Source organism: Bombina bombina, chromosome 1, assembly GCF_027579735.1.
Source record: "Bombina bombina isolate aBomBom1 chromosome 1, aBomBom1.pri, whole genome shotgun sequence".
In the NCBI taxonomy this organism is placed as follows: domain Eukaryota; kingdom Metazoa; phylum Chordata; class Amphibia; order Anura; family Bombinatoridae; genus Bombina; species Bombina bombina.
This window is the reverse complement of record NC_069499.1, coordinates 43,090,574-43,110,613: the sequence shown is the minus strand read 5'-3', so window position 1 is coordinate 43,110,613 and position 20,040 is coordinate 43,090,574. Positions and strand designations below refer to the sequence as shown.

Genomic DNA, 20,040 nt, shown 5'->3' with positions numbered 1-20,040 from the left:
GAAATATAAATACATACACATACAAGTGAGAATCAGCAGCTGCCATTAACGAGTTGAATATTGCAGACTAGCAGTTAATTAATCACATGGCTAGTTCAGCCGCATTAACAAGCAATACCTTAATAGACAAATGTCCACAGCGTTTTCTTAATCCAGCCCACTTTCGTGGGTATGGTTTCCTCAAAGCAGGCTAGCGTGTCACATGCTCACAAATCTAGCACGCTGCTGGCGAAACAGTCCTCTATAGAATCAAAGACACAGATAGCAATGGCTAGTATCGCCCAGACTTATTAACACCTTATGTGCCAAATACTTTGTGTATAGTAGCGATAAGCATTCACTGTGCAGGAGGCATACACATTCCCCTTGTTCCCATCAGCAAAACACCTTATATGCTGCACATATTATAGGTGGTAGCTAACAGAATGCACTGTGTGGGATGCATACACCTTTGCCTTATTTCCATTATTGATCCTCAGCAAAGCAACCGATATCAATCAGCCACACATTCAGGTCACTGCCCCTTAGCTTGCCTCCACATCGGATTGACAGCTTACATTTCTTAGGAGCAGGTAGTTCCTGATAGACTCCCTGTCTCGGCTTGTATATATCTGGATAGCTTGCTTTTAATTTTGGATCACATCCAGCTTCCACTCGTATGAAGCCGCTCCGTCTACAAAAGCCAGGTAATAGCAAGAGAGTGTCCATAGCTTATGTTTATATCAAACCACCTTTGGAAAACATGAGCTTATGGCGAGTGTACATCCATCAATGGCACTTCGGCATCTTAAAGGCCTTTTCAGGTGCTTGTTAAGGTCAAGTAATGCTGGATTCTCAACAGAACATAAAAACAATGTTAGAAGGCAAGCTCCTTATAACGTTGCTTTTATGTTTTGCGGTAACCCTTTGCGTTTTGTTTTTTTTTACTCGAGAAAGTTGATTGGAAGAGACACTTCCTCCTGACACCAAGTTCCTTGGGCTCTCAGGGAACCTCACACCGCACCCTAGCAGGACAGACTAGAGTCTGTGGTGATAATCACACAAGAGGGGCAACAAAAACACATTCCTTAAACTGGAGTTGGAGACTGCCACTAATTGACACTTCCTCTCACCTGGGTGTCCAGTTAGAGGACCTGCGACAAATCTGATTAATTTCCCTTCAATTGTCTGAGCATACACAACTGTAGTGGTCTCAGATGAAAGGGAGCAAACGGTATAACATCCAAAGCCGCAACCATAAGACCTTTCAATTCCATGCATTTCGCTACCAAAGGATGAGCATTGGACTGAGGCAGGCGACATACTGTCTGGGGCTTCTCTCTACACTGATCTGTGAGGTAGATGCGCATACTCACTGAGTCTATGATCGATCCCAGAAAGTTTACTCTCATGGCCATAACGAAGCAGCTCTTTTCCACATTGACCTCCCAACCATGCACATGAAGACAGGAGAGTAACCTCTGCGTATGGTCCTGAGCCAATGGCAAGGATGGAACCTGAACCAGGATGTGGTCTAGGTAAGGAGCTACTGCAACTCCCTGCAGGTGAACCACTGCAAGCAGAGGTCCCAGCACCTTGGTGAACGCTCAGAGTGCCATAACCAGTCCAAATGGAGGCGCAGGAAGGCAAACCACAGGAAATGGTAGTGATCTCTGTGTATTGGAATATAAAAAAGGTATGCAGTCTTCAGGTCTATTGTAGTCATGAACTGACCCTCTTGGACCAGGGTAAGGAGGGATCTTATAGTTTTCATCTTGAAGATGGAAACACTGTTACAAACCTGTTGATACCCTTCAGGTCCAGAATGGGACTGAATGTGCCCTATTTCTTTGGGACCACAAAGAGATTAGAATAGAACCTTTTTCCCTGCTGGAGGAACTGGAAATACCACGCCCATGGCTATGAGATGTTCCACACAGTGGAGTAGTGCCAATCCCTTTACTGGGTTTCCCAAAACCCTTGAAAGAAGGAAGTGGTCCCTTGGAAGATGGGACTGAAAACTTATTCTGTATTTCTGACAAACTATGTCCAGTACCCAAGGGTTCTAGATGGACTGAGCCATATTTCTAAATAACAATGGGGTGCAGCTCACTTTTGAATGGAGTAGAAGGCATTTAAAGTTTTTAGACATTACATTGGTGGGACATACTAATACAGAAAGTATACAGACAAAATTATTTTGTAAACCAATACTATTCTACACAGGAAAAGTGTTCAACCCAAATACCTATTCATATTAAGGTAGACGCAAGCGGTGTCATTAAGGTATGGAAAGGGTCAATAGGGGTGTATATACCTCTAACCAATAGTAACGTTACACCCCCTTTTTAAAGGTGTTCCTTAATCTGTTTTACTAGATCTATAATTGCGGCTTTTGCCGAAACGCATAAGACCGTTCTGTTCTACCGGTTCCTGTTGTGAACTTTTAAATCATGAAATAAAGCATTGTTTTTAACACTATCAGGATCTCCTCCTTTTTTTAAAACCTGTTGAAACCCTTCCGGTCCAGAATGAGACTGAAGGTGCCCTCTTTCTTGGGGACCACAAAGAGATTAGAATAGAACCCTTTTCCCTGCTGGAGGAACTGGAACCAACACACCCATGGCTATGAGATGTTCCACACAGTGGAGTAGTGCCGATCTCTTTACTCTTGAAAGAAGGAAGCGGTCCCTTGGAGGATGAGACTGAAAACTTATTCTGAATCTGACAAACTATGTCCAGTACCCAAGGGTCCTAGACAGACTGAGCCCACTCCCTCTGAAACAGAGAAAGGCTGCCCCCCACACGACCTGGTCCCAGGTCGGGGGCAATCCCATCATGCTGACTTATTGTCCTGGGAAGCCCGTTTGGGCTGCTTGCTCTTGATTCACCCCTAGTTGGGCTTCCAGGTAGCAATGGGTAAATCCGTCTTAGGCGCTTCCACACTCTTCTTGTTTGTGCTCGGATAAAAGAAAGAAAAATGTTACACCAAATAACCTTTGGGCTTAGCCTTATTGTGCTGCGGTAGGAAAGCTCCCTTTTAACCTGTAACCGTAGCTATAAAAGAATCCAGACCCAGACCGAACAGGGACTTGCCCTTGAAGAAAAGGATAGTCGCCTTCACTTAGAAACAGTATCCGCCGACCACGACTTGAGCCACAAGGCCCTCCTGGTCAGAACTGCAAAGCTAGAGTTCTTGGCATTGATGTGAATAATTTGAAGAATAGCATCCCTGATGAAGGCATTTGCCAACCTTAGGGATTGTATATGCTCCTGGATCTTCTCAAGAGGAGTTTCAACAGTTCTTACATCCGCTACAGATTCACACAAGAACTTGGTGGCCCCAGTCACTGCTGCTATTCCTACCGCAGGTTAAATAAGGTTGCCCATCTGCAGAAACACCCTTTTTAAGTATCCCTCAAGCTTTCTATCGAACGGATCCTTAAAGGAAGTTACATCTTCAACCGGAATGCTAGTGCCCTTAGCCCACATGAATATGGCGCCATTAACTTTAGGAACATTATTCCATACCTCCGCGTTGGAAGTAGGGACAGGAAACAATCTTTTAAAGGATGCCGTCTCTCCCATTCCTTGGAGATGATCTCCGCTATAATAGGGTGTATAGGAAATACCCCTAGGGCCCTAGGTATAGGTTTAAATACTGTCTAACACGTAAATAGAAAAGAGCAGTAGAAAAATATACTGCTAAAGAATGACAAGGCAGCACAAAATATCCAAATTATAAATATCAGAGTACGTAAACCAAACAAGTATATACATGCTATGAATAAAATAAAACTACAAGGGAAGTCAGGAACATATATAAAGAGCAGGAGATGTCAACAGACTTCTATGAAAAGAGGCACTTAGTGCTGAAAGCACGTCTCTAAACAGCCACTCAGTTGTATCCAAAATGCCCAAATGTTCCTGAAAGAAAGGAAGGAACACATAGTGCAACTGCACGCTCTTAGCAACTGTTGTATAGGTTGCGGCTAATGAGAACACTTTCAGCTGAGAAGGGGAGAATATTCCTTAAACAGACTTGATCCTTATTGTGAGCACATTAGACAACAGACTTCGCTGTGTTACACTTCATATAGTTCATCGATACAATGATGCCCATGCCATTCAACATACACTTCAATAAACATGCATTTACTTTCCACTGGGTTTTCCCCTTTACGGCTCCTTGTGCGTATCAATGCAACTTAATAACGAAGTGTCTCCAGCTCGATAATCCCCTTACTTGATACAGCTCCTGGTGTCAGTGTATGCCGCAGCTGCTATATTCACAGTCGTCACACTCCAGTGTTAGCAAAGGCTTTCTAGTTGAAAGTCATTCCGTGACCACCCAAGGTACTTTCAAAGTATTCTCTATCTGAATCATGAAAGAATTTTTTGGGTTACCGTCCCTTTAAATTATCTGTCATTATTACAAAACAGTCCATGTAAAGGGGTTTGGAAAGAAATTGCAGGCTGTACCAATATTAGTAGTAATAAAATTAAGCATTTATTGAAAATTTAGTTAAAATTCCAGTTATGGAAGGCACACTATTGTTATTCATACAACCTCAGCACACAGGTGCTGCATCCGACGCGTTTCCTGCTTTACAACAAGCACTTCATCAGGGATACACAGCTGCTCTCCCTGTGAATATTTAAACCTCTCTCATTTAACCCTTAACAATGCTGTTAGAAATTTCAATGACCTTTACAAACTGCATTGATAATATTGTATGATACACATGTATACTTTAAAAACATATATAATAGGCAACAAAGTTATAAATATTCTACAAATATTTACATAGAATTTCTAACTTATCTCAAAGTTTTTTATTTCCTAATTTTTAAAGGAATTACTAACATAATAATAAATTTATTAGATCCAAAAAATGTTTTTAGATCTTAAATGTTTATTTTCTCTCACTATTGTAATTATGTTAGAAATTATCGTAGAAAACTAATAAGTAGCTGCTTAAAGGAGAATTATATGGTATGTTGGTTTAGAATAGATTTTTTATATATAATTATAATTACAATTATAATTACAATTATATTTATAATTATAATGGGGAGACTATTTACATTCCTGGATTTTAAGTTTTTTTTTTTTTTTGTTTTTTTTTTGTGTTATTAATATAGGTAATGCACATTTTTAATACTTTCTTTTCACTTATTGATTTGATTTAATTTCAGGGTATTAGATAAGCTTAAATTTTAATTCTTAATCAATTGCTTATTTTTATTTATTATATTAACTAATTTAAGACTAGTGCAAATTCATGTTTATACTTTAACTATAATTTAGCCTATAAATAATTTTAGATCCCATATTTTGTTCATACCTTTTGGGAAGCCTGTTTGGAGTTTATGTATCCAAAAGGCTTCCTTTTTGTTTAGATAAGCTAATCTATCCCCTCCTGTGATTTGTTTTGTGACACAATCTATTGCTTGAAATTCAAACAAAGATAGGACGTATTTCAATGAATCTTCATCGAATGTATGACCTGGTCTATGTCTAGAAAAATGTTCAGCCACTGGTGTTTTTGGTTCAAAGGGCTCTAAGGACAACAAATGCTCTCGAATTCGGTCCTTTAGGGGTCTGATGGTTCTGCCTGTATACTGGCATCCACATAACTTGCAGGAGATAAGATAAACTACATACTTCGATGTGCATGTTAAGTGTTGGAATATCCTAAATTCTTGTTTAGTAGTATTTGAGTGGAAGATTTCTCCCGTTTTGACATAGCTACAACTTTTGCACGGTCTTACACCACATTTGAAGGTCCCATTCTTTTTAGTTAGCCAATTTCGTGTAGACCCTTTTTCATTTTTTGCAAAATTTCTTTTTACATAGTTACCTATTGTCTTGGCTCGTCTTGATACAAATTTTACACCTTCTGTTGTTATGTTGGTTAATGATGGTTCTTTATTTAGCATGGGAAGATACCTTTCTACAATCTTACAGATTTTATGGTACTGATTACTGTATTTTGTTGAGAAGACTAATTGATTATTGTTTCCTGTTCTTTCTCTTTGTTTATCACTGAGTAATTCTGCCCTATCCATTGATCTGACTAGTTCAATAGTTTCTGTAAGGGCTTTTTCTTTGTAACCCCTCTTGATCAGTCTATTTTTTAGGTCTTCTGCATGGGTGTTATAGTCCCTGAGATTGCTGCAATTTCTGCGCAATCTCATAAATTGTCCCTTTGGGATTGCTCTTTTGAGATGTGTAGGATGGTGGGAATCTGATCGCAGTATGGTATTACCTGAAATATCTTTTCTATATGTTTCTGTATATAAGACATTGTTAATGGTATCTATTTTAATCTGTACATCAAGAAAAGTTATCCTGTCTCTATGCCAAGTGTATGTAAATTTTAGGTTCATGCTGTTGTCATTAAGGGTCTTAACAAAGTTCTCAAGCTGTTTGATGTCACCTTGCCATACTACAAGGATATCATCGATAAATCTCGTATAAAATAAAACATTATCCTTGTAGTCATTTAATTCCCCAAATATTTTGAAAATCTCAAAATATCCAAGATAGATATTCGCATATGAGGGGGCAAATTTCGCCCCCATTGCGGTTCCTCTATTTTGCAAATAAATGTTGTTTTCAAATACAAAATAGTTGTGTTTTAATAGGAATTTAACTGTGTCAACCAGATAACTGATGAAAACCATATCATATTCCGTGTATAGCTTGAGGATCTCCTCCAGCGCTAGGAGGCCTTGTTGGTGGGGAATGCACGAATAGAGAGACACCACATCTATAGTGAGTAGTAGATAAGTATCTTTCCAAACAAACTCTTCTAGTTTTCTAAGTAGTTGTTTGGTGTCTCTCAAATATCCGGGCATATTCCTCACAATTGGCTGGAGGAAACCATCAATCCATTCTCCCAAACGTTCCCCCAGAGTACCTATGGTGGAAATTATAGGTCTCCCCGGGGGATTGAGGGGGTCCTTATGCATTTTAGGTATGTGCTTAAATGTGGAGACAACTGGGTATCTTGTTAATAAGTGTTCTGCTGTCCTTTCATTAAGGATTCCCAATTTTTTGCCTTCAACCAGAAGTTTTTCCAATTCACTTATGAACTTTAAGGTTGGATTAAATGTCAATCTTTTGTAAGTGTTTTTATCACTAAGCTGTTTATATGCTTCATTAGTATAAGCCATTCTGTCAACTATTACTATCATGCCCCCTTTGTCAGAGTTGGAAATTACTATGTTCTCATTTTTTTGTAATTCTCTTAGGGCTTTCCATTCTTTATTAGTTAGATTATCTGACCTCCTTAGTTTCTGAGTTTCTTTGTTGTTTAGCCTAGTTATTTCTTGTTCCACTATGCTGTGAAAAAGATCTATAGTGTCCCCCCTAGATTGTGATGGATAAAATGTTTTATCAGTTATATTCAACCTACTTCTATTATTACAAAACATACACAGGGACCTTCAGGGTTGGGAACAGAAAAACATATCCTGGTTAGGCCGTATAAATTATTTAAAAATGATGATGCTACCACGAATATTATATTTATTCAGGCATTGCCTATACCACTACCTAAGCATTGCTTACATCATTTACAAATAGTTATAAACCCTCATATTTGGTCCAGCCGTATGACAAGAGTCTCTATGAAACCTATGTATATGCCAAAAGATAAGGGTGGTTTGGGAGTCCCTAATCTTGAATACTATCATTATGCGTCACATCAAGTACTTCAATTTAACTTATCTAGAGATCCTGTAGCTTGTCTCTTTAACAGACCAACCAAATTAAAATGTAGGTTTAGAACTAAGCTTTTGAGTTTAATGTTAAAGGGACACTGAACCCACATTTTTTTTCTTTCATGAATCAGATAGAGCATGCAATTTTAAGCAACTTTCGAATTTACTCCTATTATCAATTTTTCTTCGTTCTCTTGCTATCTTTATTTGAAAAGGAAGGCATCTAAGCTATTTTGTTGGTTCAGTACGCTGGACAGCACTTGTTTATTGGTTGGTTAAATGAATCCACCAATCAGAAACAACAACCCAGGTTGTTCACCAAAAATTGGCATCTAAACTTATATTCTTGTTTTTCAAATAAACATACCAAGAGAATGAAGAAAACTTGATAATAGGAGTAAAGTAGAAAGTTGCTTAAAATTGCATGCTCTATCTGAATCACACAAGAAAAAATGTGGGTTCAGTGTCCCTTTAAACAATTAATCTCCAGATTCTGAGGGGGGGAATCTTTGGAAGAATGAATAAATTCTGTTACATTGACATTGTCTTTGGAAAAACAACACTCTTTTGCCATACGTAAAATAGATGATTATTATGCTATTTAGTTTATTTGGGAAGAATATGTCAATTCTATATAGATATTTAGGTTTTTTTATGAATGTATTTTGCCACTATATTGCAATCACCCACTTTTATTTTATACTTTCAGTAGACTGATTGTATTGCTGTTGCATTGAATTGTTGATATTTTCAATAAAAAAATCTTTAAAAAAATAAAAAAATTGGATTTTAGAATCTTTGGATTTTGGAATTCCTGATTTAGAGATTTTTACCTGTAGAAATCAAACTTTACCAGCCCTAGACAGAAGTTATGCTGATAACACCCTCATCATTTTGCACTATTTTGCACAGTGACAACACTCCTTAAAATATTATCCTCGTCTAAGACAGTGCAAGAAATTCCCAAGTACAGCATTGAGCTTTTCAAGCAAAAAAAAAAGAAAATTCAACAAATAAAAAGCACAAACGTACCATGAAGGTTACTACCTGCTTTATCTAGACACAAAAAACATAGTCTTGAGAAACCTTATGAAAATACATACATATCTATCTTATGTCATAAACGTGAAGAAAGGGGTTTTATATATATATATATATATATATATATATATATATATATATATATATATATATATATATATATATATATATACATACACACACACACATGTAAAGGGTCATTATAGTAAAAAAAAAACAAAAAAAAAAACTAGATGCTCTAATCCGCTTAGAACATGTGATTTTAAGACACTGCTGGTCGCAATTGGAAACCGCCGCTGATGCAATCAGCAACCTAGTCGCACAACTCGAATGTGGAACTAGCACTGCTGATTGGATCAGCGGTATTTTCCACTCAGCAGTACTTTGTGAGTGCAAAGTGGTATTTCTACAGAGTGTTTACCCCTTTGTGTAGTCTAGGGTTGGTAGTCTAAAATGACATGGTTTAACAGATTAAAACATGTCATTTTTGACTACAATGGCCCTTCAAGGCTCTGTTATCTAAAAATGTTGTCATTTGGCACTCCTACATCTTATAACCTACAAGGACAAGCAGTTAGCATGTAAAAATCATGTTACATATTAACAAAACAAAAAAAAAACATCATATATAGCCAATAGTTTTTATAATCTGCAACAGAAAAACTTAACCAAAAACCATCTCTAAATAATGTCATAGGCCATAATGAAGTCGTCCTCATGCCACCACTCCCATTTTGCATTACTTTGGAATCTCTTCAACTAATGCATTTCTGGCATCTCTATATTTAGGTTTCCGTATATATGGAAGTTTGGTAAGCTTATCAATATCTTATATACGTTTGATCTCTGGTCTCCTGAAAATCGCAAAGTTGCCCCTGACTTGAGAAGAGTATATGCAGAGATGTAGAACCATATCATATATGATTATCAGATATAGCAAGGACACTTGCTATTTATCCCACCGTACAGCCCAAGATTGAGGAGGGGGGGGATCATACACAATTCAAAACTGTTAGTATAAAAGTGGAATGGATATAATATTCTCTCTCTTCAAAAAAAAAAACTGTATATTAAAAAGAAGTACTGAGCCAGAATATTGACTTACATGTAACAGATAGCTTATACAGGTCCGGCATCTTTTGGCCACTTTGCTCTCCAGGAACATAGTCTCCTAATCCTACAGTCGTTAGAGAAATAAAGCAAAAGTAAAGAGCATCTACATAGTCCCAGTTCCCTTCAACAACATTAAACACAATTGCGGGGACAAAAAAGAAAATAATTGATAAGAAGCACATTAAAATGGCAGCATGTAACCACTCCAGTTTTTTTCTCGATATGTTGAATCGGAGTTGAATGTGGTGTATCGGCTTGTCCCGAAGAAAGATGAGCAAGTTGCGTGCAGTGATAGAGAGGACAGACAATGTGAACGGAATTCCAAATATTGAATAAACCAAACAAAATATTTTTCCTCCTAATGATATTGGGAATGGATGACCATAGCCTGAAATACAAAATATAAAGTATTAAAAATGTTAATAAACATTAAAAATTAAAATTCCCTGAACTTGTGACTCATTTTTATGCAATTAAAAAAAACTGATTTTAAACTCACAATAACCTTGCTCAATTTTAAATAAATCTTAGTAATACTGTACATGTAAAAAGCTATTGATTTAACCTTTAAACTATATACTGTATATATATATATATATATTCACAAAAGTAGAAATACAGAGCCTCTCCTGTCCAGCACTAACCAATCCCTAAAAAATATAATGGAATAAGCAATTCTAAAGTGACAACCCTATAGAAGCATAAAGAAATAGTAAATATCAAAAACATCAAACAATTGCTGCCTGTTTGCAGCAATTGTTTGATGTTTTTGATATTTACTATTTCTTTATGCTTCTATAGGGTTGTCACTTTAGAATTGCTTATTCCATTATATTTTTTAGGGATTGGTTAGTGCTGGACAGGAGAGGCTCTGTATTTCTACTTTTGTGAATAAAATTTCTCTACTCTCCCCTTGCACCAAAGGTCTGACAAGTACTAAACATTTGGACCTTTGTGTTACTACCCCTTTTTATTGGTAAAACTGATAGTGCTGACAACAACCCTCTCTTATATATATATATATATATATATATATATATATATATAACCCAGTTTTAAGGGACATTAAATGTTTATGTATAATTAGAAAACAATTAATGCTTACCTGACAAATTCATTTCTTTCTTGGTGGTGAGAGTCCACAATCCATTACTCCTGGGAAGTACTCTTCCTGGACACTAATAAGAGGCAAATATTCCTAAACCCCAAGAGCTCTATAACACCCCTCCAACCTTACTGGTAACCAGCCTGCCATATAGCAAACAAGATAGGTAGGAAAAGGAATATTAGCAATAAAGGAGCATGGAAAAAAGATGTGCAAAAAAATAACAGTGTGGGGTCTCATGGACTCTCACCACCATGAAAAATTAAATTTATCAGGTAAGCATAAATTATGCTTTCTTTCATACAGGTGGTGAGAGTCAACAAATCATTACTCCTGAGAAACTTATACCTAAGCAGTGAAGTTCATGAGTAATGAGGCGGGACAAGCATCTACTTACTCATTTTTTCACAATACGAAATCAACCAGAGATTACTGCCTGAAAGACTTTCCACCAAAGGTTACTTTGGAAAAAGGGCAATAATCCATCGAGGAGGAAACTGACCCATCTAAAACAGACAGACTAAAGGATTATCTAAAACGCTGTATAACTTGCAGAAAAGAAACTTCAAAGACAAATTATGGTGAACCCTCTCCATAGAAATCTTGTGACAAAAAGAACAAACATTTCCAACTTATATTGTCCGAAGACACCACTTTAGGCAACAACAAAAATCAAACTCTGTCCTCCAAACTGCTGTATATTCGGATGAAAAAAACAAGATAAGAAGAGAGAAAAAGAGATTGGACAACTCAAACTCTCCTAACAGAAAAAAATTGGCAAAAGAAATAAAAAAAGCTTTCCGAGATAAAAGCACATATGTATAGGCTCAAAAAAAGGAGGAGCCTGTAAAAGACAAAACACATTAAAACCAAATTAAGGTTCAAAGAAGGGAGAGAAAAAAAATATGACAATAAGATTAACAATCTTCATGTGAAACAATAACAAAAACTGATACTTCAAAGAACTGGCAGATAAATCCAAGCAACCCTGAAGAAAATACAGAATCTTAGGATTTCTAAAATAAAACTAGGAAAAAGCTTAAAACCATACACAAGGAAATAAAGGCCTTCCAACCCTTTATTTATACCCTGTCACAAAAATGCTGCCACTATACTAAAATGTTTAACCACTATCCCGCTGCTCCTGGACCCACGCCGCAACTAAATAAAAGTATTAACCCCTATTCCGCCATTCCCAGACCCCACAGCAACTAAATAAAAGTATTAACCCCTAAACCCCTGGCTTCCCACATCACTACCACTAACTAAACCTATTAACCCCTAAACTGCCAGCCCCCCACATCGCCATAAACTAAAATAGGCTATTAACCCCTAAACCTAACAACCCGCTAACTTTATATTAAAATTACAACATCCCTATCTTATAATAAATTAAAACTTACCTGTAGAATTAAATTAAACTATATTAAACTATTAACGTACCCTAACTATTATACTACAATTACATTAAACTACCAATTAAATTAACTATTTTACATATTAAATAAACCCTAACCCTACTCAAATTATTTAAATCTACAATAAAAAATTACTAAGTTACAAAATCATGGGTATATTATGCTAGTGGGTAACTTGAAACTGACACATAAGGGTAGTTTGAAACTCATATGATTGTATTACAGCAAGCAGCATTCCACAACTTCCTTTACATAGGTTTCTCATATATACTTATATGGACATTTTCTGTTACTTCTTCTAACTGCATTCCTCCATTTCCTGTGGCCTCTTGTGACGTGTGAGCTACTATAAAACTACTGTGAATACTGATAATAAACGGAACTAATGAGAAACACTCTCTGTGCCTGTGTGATTTTTCTTGCTGGTTCCCAGGGCTCTGGAGAATCGTGTGATGGACCCCTATCAGCCAGGGGTAAGGAGAAAAAGTGTACCCAACAAACTGGTGTCAGAAGTGGGATGGGACAGGAGATCCCGTAAGGTAAGTGAACAGAGTCTTTTTATTCTGACCTTTTCTCTTACCCCGGGATCACTAAAGTCCCATCCACATAGGAATAGTTGGGAAATATATATATGTGAATCTTTGGTAGATTCCAATTTAGTTAGTCTTTGGTAGACTAAAATGGGAATAATAGATTTGGTAGAAATCAGGTTACATAGGTTAAAGTCTGGCTGAGGTTAAAGCTACTGATTCTCACTCTTGCTTTTTAATAGACATGTGCGGTTCGATTCGGTCCGAATCGAAATTCGGACGAATATGTCGAATTCGGATCGATTCGAATTTTCGAATTGCGGTAGTGCCGAATCTACAGAATAAATCCAAATCGATTCGAATTTATTCGGTAGATTCGGATGGCCGTCTATTACACTAGTATTGTACAGTATACTAGTGTAATACACAGCACATCCCACTTAACACTGACCGAAATTCCGAATCGATTTGAATCGAACCAAATTTCCCATGAATCCGAATGAATCCGAAACGAATTCATTCGATTTCTTCTGAATTCGAATCGATCCGACCCGAAATTCGAATTGGTCCGAATCAATCCGAACCAAATTTTCTGACGCTGCACATATCTACTTTTTAAATACGCTGTATGGCAAAATGTTGCTTATTGTATAAAGTGTTAAAAAAGTAAACTGCTGCTAATATGTATTGCTGTTAGGTTACTGAACGTTGTAATATGCCCCATCTCTCTGGCTAGGGGAAACCCTTTGACACAGAAAAGGTGAACGCAAGTGACAACTGAAGGAAACGGAATAGGGATATTTTATCTTGTTGCAAACTTAAGCATTGAAGCACAATAACTGGTTGCGGATTACCGGAGTGCTTCGGTTCAGTACAGCCATTCCAGTTAGTTTGGTTTTTGCAAAAGATACAATAATTAATTGCTCTTAAAGGTAAAGAATTGCATTTTTTTGTTGTAAATTTTTAAAGGATAAGTTAGGAGTTGAGAATGGACAAATCCCAGTCTAAACAATTTCCACCATCTAGACTGGGAGAGACTTGTAAAGTTATGTGGGAAGGGTGTCGCCCGAGGGATACGTGTATGTTGTCCCCTGGGTTAATAGTATAGCAGGATGGACGGAAGCCATGAGAAGCTCCGATCCATTCCCCAGAGAAGGGGATAATGATACATTTCACATGAATATGGTAAAAGGGTAGTGTCTAGGTGATGAAGAAGCATTTCCATGGTATAAGGGTGACCCAGGGTGGGATATGAATTATATGAAAAAGGGTGGTGAAAATTGGCTGATAGTCGCTGCACACTGGCAATATATCGATGTGGATGGGAATAAAAAGAAGGGTAAAAGTAGGAAGCAAAGACAGACATCATATTCAACCCCCCACGCCCCTTGCCTATCTTTGCAATCATAGAACAAACTATATCCTAGCCTTCCATCCCCGAATGACATTGATCTAGAGACCATGGCTATTGCCTCTACTCAGGTACCCCAGGGATGGACCATGCCGGAACCTTTTGTAACTCCCCGATACCAGGTCGCTAAACCCCCAATTATGCCCAAACCCCCGATTAAGGTCAAACCAGTAACACCTTCCTGCCCCCCTACATTGACCCCACAATATAGACGAGGGAATGAAAAAGTAGAAGGGGAGGAGGCAGCTGAACCAGAAGCCAGTATGCCATTTCTCACTGTGGGAGACCAATTAATTATGAAACCTTTGTCCCCGGCTGAATTAAGGGAAATTACTAAGGGAGCCCCAAATCCCCGTCAACATCCATCAGCTTGTATTATGTATTTAAAAAGAAAGTTACAGGGACAAAAACATGACAGACAGACAGACATAAGAATTACCATTGATTCACTTCTAGACTATGACCCTGAATCAGGTTGGGACTGGGACAATGTACAGACTATTAGTAAATTGAGTCATGATCCAACAATTAGCTATGCCCTAAACACACGTGAGGGACGTGACGCAATGTGGAGAGAATTAAGCATAGAAATGCATTGTTATAACCATAAAAAGGTTTGTTGCTCTTTTGCAGAATCTCCCCTAAATGTGGAGTCTCAGTTTTAGGGAAAGATATGCTGTGAGCGTATTTATATTGAAATGGATTAATGTCCCAAGTATAGAGTTACCTTTAGTAATATCTTAGGCCTGTATTTTAGTATTTGTGGATATTTCCCAGAATAAATGTACAAGTAATCCAGAAAACAAAGTGACTTAAGCTTGGAAAACAAACAGTCCCGCATACAACCGTCTTCACACACTCACACAGGCAAAATATATATATAAAAGTATTTACATTGAGGATCCGGTTACATGAATGAGCGGAGTTTAAGCAATCAAGTGAAACTTTCCGGTTTACAGGAGTATGGCTATTATATCGCTTACCGGAGCTTCCAGCTGAAGATAGAAAGTGAGATAGTGCTCTCAATACTTAGCGTCTGCAGCGTGTGGAGCGGAACACTGTGTGAGTGTGACTTCCGGGTGTTGCGTAGGAGAGATCAGCTGGAGCAGGCTGAGCAGGAGAGTTGGGAGACTCAGCAGATGATCCGGAATGAGAACGGAGGCAGTGAAGGGAATTCACAAACAAAGGTAATTCCTGGAAAGGAATTATAGCGAGATGACCTGAAGATTATGTAGAGAGGTTCAGAGTTTCAGGAATAAGTGTACTCTAAGAATCAACACCAATAATCAGGCAGGGATAAGGTGTTAACAGGTGGTTTATATAGAGAGAGGAAGTAGGTGGGAGGGATATACCTTAAAGGTATATCACAGTTCCCCCCACTCAAGGGACCCCCCTCAGAGAAGCCGGACAAGGCTTGAAAGGATTCCTGTGATGGAAACGTCTCAGAAGAACTGGAGCATGAACATCAGAATGAAGCTGCCAGGAATTCTCCTCCGGTCCGTAACCCCTCCATTTCACAAGATATTCCAAACGTCCGCGACGTAACCTAGAGTCAAGAATTTTCTCCACCTCAAATTCTTCCTGACCATCAAGAACAACAGGAGTCGGAGGAACTGCGGATTGTCCAAGAGGATCAGATTTATAGGGTTTCAGTAGAGACACATGAAACGAATTGTGAATCTTGAAATCCCTTGGTAGAGTTAGTTTAACTGCATTGTCATTGAGAATCATCTCTATGGGGAATGGACCTAAAAACTGATTTGCCAGTTTTTTACTAGGCAGTTGTAATCTGAGATGTTTTGTAGACAAGAGTACCAAATCACCAGTTTTATAAACTGGTGTTTGTCTGTGTCTCCTATCATAATAAAACTTCTGCCTATCCTTTGCTTCAGTGAGATGGGTTTTTAATAAATCCAGTCTCGCTTGTAGAGTAAAGGCATAATCCATGGCACTTGGAGAATTTACAGGTGACTTAGCGAGAGTGATGGATGTTGGATGATAACCATAGGTTGCAAAGAATGGTGTCATTTTTGTGGATGAGGAGATGGAGTTGTTGTAGGAAAACTCAGCTAATGGTAAATAGGAGATCCAATCATCCTGCAAATGGGTGATGTAACACCGAAGATATTGTTCCAAAGATTGATTTAATCTCTCCGTTAAGCCATTAGTCTGAGGGTGAAAAGCCGTGGAATACCTAACATCAATTTTCAAAAGCTTATTAAGGGATCTCCAAAAAGAAGAAGTAAACTGGGTTCCACGGTCAGAGATTATGACTTTGGGTAACCCATGAAGACGTACAATTGAGTCTATAAAAGCTTGAGCAGTGATTTTAGCAGTGGGTAAACCTATTAAGGGCGTGAAATTAGCTAATTTTGTCAAATGATCTATTACCACAAATACAGTATCATATTTTTGTGATTTGGGTAGATCAACTATAAAATCCATTGATATTACGCTCCAGGGTTTATCAGGTATTGGTATGGATTTTAATAAGCCAATTGGTTTTTTGTGTTCTGATTTGTTGCGAGCACAAACATCACAATAGGAGACATAATCGTATATATATTGATCAATATGTGGCCACCAGAAATACCTTTTTGTTAACTCTATTGTCTTCTGTATGCCTGTATGTCCAGACAAGACATTATCATGGGTATAGGACAAAACGGTTTTTCTAAGCTGAGGTGGAATATACAATCTGTCTTTGTGATAGAATAAATTATTTGATGGATCTTTAATACAAGAGTCTGGTATCTCTGTATCTTTGGAGAGAGCAGTTAGAACTTCCGTTTCGAAAGTTGTGAGGGCTCCAATAATCTTATTCTCAGGTATTATTGGAGTAGTAGTAATGAGATGTGGTTGATTATCATACTGTCTGGATAAGGCATCAGCCTTAATGTTTAAAGTTCCAGGCTTGTATGTCAATTGAAAATTAAATCGATCCAGAAACAAGGACCATCGGACTTGACGGGCAGAGAGGGTCTTATTTGTTTTAAGGAATTCTAAGTTTTTGTGATCAGTATAAATCTTGAAAGGTTCTAATGTACCTTCCAAGAAATGCCTCCAATGTTCTAACGAGTTTTTTATAGCTAAAAGCTCTTTATCACCAATGCTATAGTTCTTTTCAGCAGGTAAATAAGTTTTAGAGTAGAAGGCTATGGGGTGGAGATCGTTAGTATGTTTATCTTGCTGTGACAAGATTGCTCCTATACCAGAGTTTGACGCATCTACTTCTACTATAAAAGGTAGTCGATAATCAGGTAAGCTTAAGACTGGTGCTGTGGTAAAACTTTTCTTTAGAGTATCGAAAGCATTTTGAGCCTCATCTGTCCATAAGTATTTGTTTTTACAACTAGTTAAAAACGTCAGTGGTTTTACTATGGAAGAGAAATTTTCAATAAACTTTCTATAAAAATTTGCAAATCCTAGAAACCTTTGTAAAGCTTTAATGTTTGTAGGAATTGGCCAATCTAGGATAGTGGTAATTTTATCTGGGTCCATTTGGACTTTATTTGGTGTTATAATAAATCCCAAAAACTTTATGTGATTAGTGTGAAATATACATTTTTCCTGTTTTGCATATAACATGTTCTCTAAGTCTTGTTAGAACCCATCGTACATGTTTCTCATGATCAGCAAGTGTTTTGGAATATATCAGAATATCATCTAAATAAATGATGACACATATGTCAATTAAGTCATGGAATATTTTGTTAATGAAATATTGAAAGGTTGCCGGGGCATTGCAAAGACCGAAAGGCATTACATTGTATTGATAAAGCCCGTACCTAGTTCGGAATGCGGTCTTCCACTCATCGCCCTTTTTTATTCGGATCAAATTATAGGCACCTTTTAGGTCGAGTTTTGTGAATATTGTGGCCTCAGACAGTCTTTCTAGTAATTCTGGGATTAAAGGTAAGGGGTAACGATTTTTTATTGTGATTTTATTTAGAGCTCTATAATCAATAATTGGTCTGAGTGTACCATCTTTGTTTGTTACGAAAAACATACCGGCTGCAGCAGGTGATGTGGAATGAGAGATGAATCCTTTTTTGAGGTTTTCATCTAAATAGGAACGTAAATCAGAAAGTTCTTTTTGAGACATAGAATAAACTCTTCCATGAGGTATTTGAGAGCCAGGGATTAAATCAATTGGGCAGTCAAATATTCTATGAGGAGGGAGGTTTTCAGCCTCCTTTAAGTTGAACACATCCTCCAAATCCTGATAAACCACTGGTATCGGTTGGATACTAGCAATGCTTGCATGAGGATAGCAAGTATTCTGACAATAACTAGAATTTAATGAGATTTTATGGAGTGACCAGTCTATTGAAGGGTTATGGGTTTTTAACCAAGAGTAACCTAGAATTATGTTGTGCATAGAGATTGGTATTATATCAAAAGATAAGTACTCTGAATGTGAAGTAGATATTGTAATCTGAAGTGGTATAGTGTGATGCGTTATGGGTCCTTTTTGTATGGTGGAACCATCTATTAATGTAACGTACACAGGATTTTGTTTGCACACCGTGGGTATTTTATTAGCAATAACATAATTTGTGTCAATATACACCCCAGAAGCCCCTGAATCGACAAAAGCATTAGTCTGAAGATTGTTTTGGTCCCACTGTAAAAAGAGAGAGGTGATTAATTGATCTGTTTTGTTATCATTGTATAAATGTTCTAAAGTTATTTTCTTACCCTTCTTTTGTTTTTCCAACAAAGGACAGGTTGAGACTGCATGCTCTTTATTTGCGCAATATAAGCACAAATTGGAAAGACGGCGCCTGGTCTTTTCTTCGGGGGATAGTGGACCCCTAATGGTTCCTATCTCCATGGGAATGGAACTTGTAGGAACTTTTTCATGCAGTGGATTTGATGAGTAGAAATGTTTAGGAGGATTCTCAAAACTTCCTTTCTCTGCCTTTCTTTCTCGAATTCTGCGATCCAGAGTGGTACTTATTTTTATTAACCCTGCAAGACTTTCAGGCATGTCTAGGCGAGACAACTCATCTTTCAATACTTCAGATAATCCTAGACGAAATTGGTTGCGTAAACTGACTTCATTCCATAAAGAATCGCTGGCCCACATCTGGAAGTCCGTGGTGTATTCCTCCACGGTTCGTTTTCCCTGTTTCAGGGAGCGTAGTTTAGTCTCAGCTATAATTTGAGTGTGGGTATCTTCATATAATTCAGACATGGCTGAAAAGAAATCCTCTAGGGAATCCAATATAGGGTTATTAGACTCAAAAAAGCGATTTGCCCATGTTCTGGGTTCACCTGTGAGATATGAAATTGCTGTGCACACTTTTATTCTCTCAGAATGATATGTGCGGGGCTTGAGAGAGAATAACAACCCACATGCATTTTTAAAATCCCTAAACGTGGATCTTTTACCAGAGAAAGGGATAGGAGGCTGAACCTGTGGTTCTGGTATTTCTGAGGGTTTAGGGGTTAAACACTCTTTCATTAGAGTTCTTAAAGTGGCAGTCTCTGCTTGTACCTCTGTTAACCCACGAGCCAGATAATCCAATTTTTGATGGATATTATTAAAGACAGTCTGAATCTCTGTGGGGTCCATTTTATTATGGATAGATATACAGCAGAGATTTTTTTAAGGCCTGATTATACGGTTATAACCATAAAAAGGTTTGTTGCTCTTTTGCAGAATCTCCCCTAAATGTGGAGTCTCAGTTTTAGGGAAAGATATGC

At 37.6% G+C, this 20,040-nt stretch overlaps 1 protein-coding gene across 1 annotated transcript in view; it reads right to left on the bottom strand.

The window, feature by feature from the left end:
• LOC128644776 (potassium channel subfamily K member 1-like) overlaps positions 1-20,040 on the bottom strand; it is an 80,957-nt gene that overhangs the window by 9,954 nt on the left and 50,963 nt on the right. Inside the window, exon 2 of the mRNA XM_053697322.1 lies at positions 9,857-10,252. Coding sequence (XP_053553297.1) covers positions 9,857-10,252 — 396 coding nt within the window. The remainder of the gene's footprint in view (positions 1-9,856; positions 10,253-20,040) is intronic.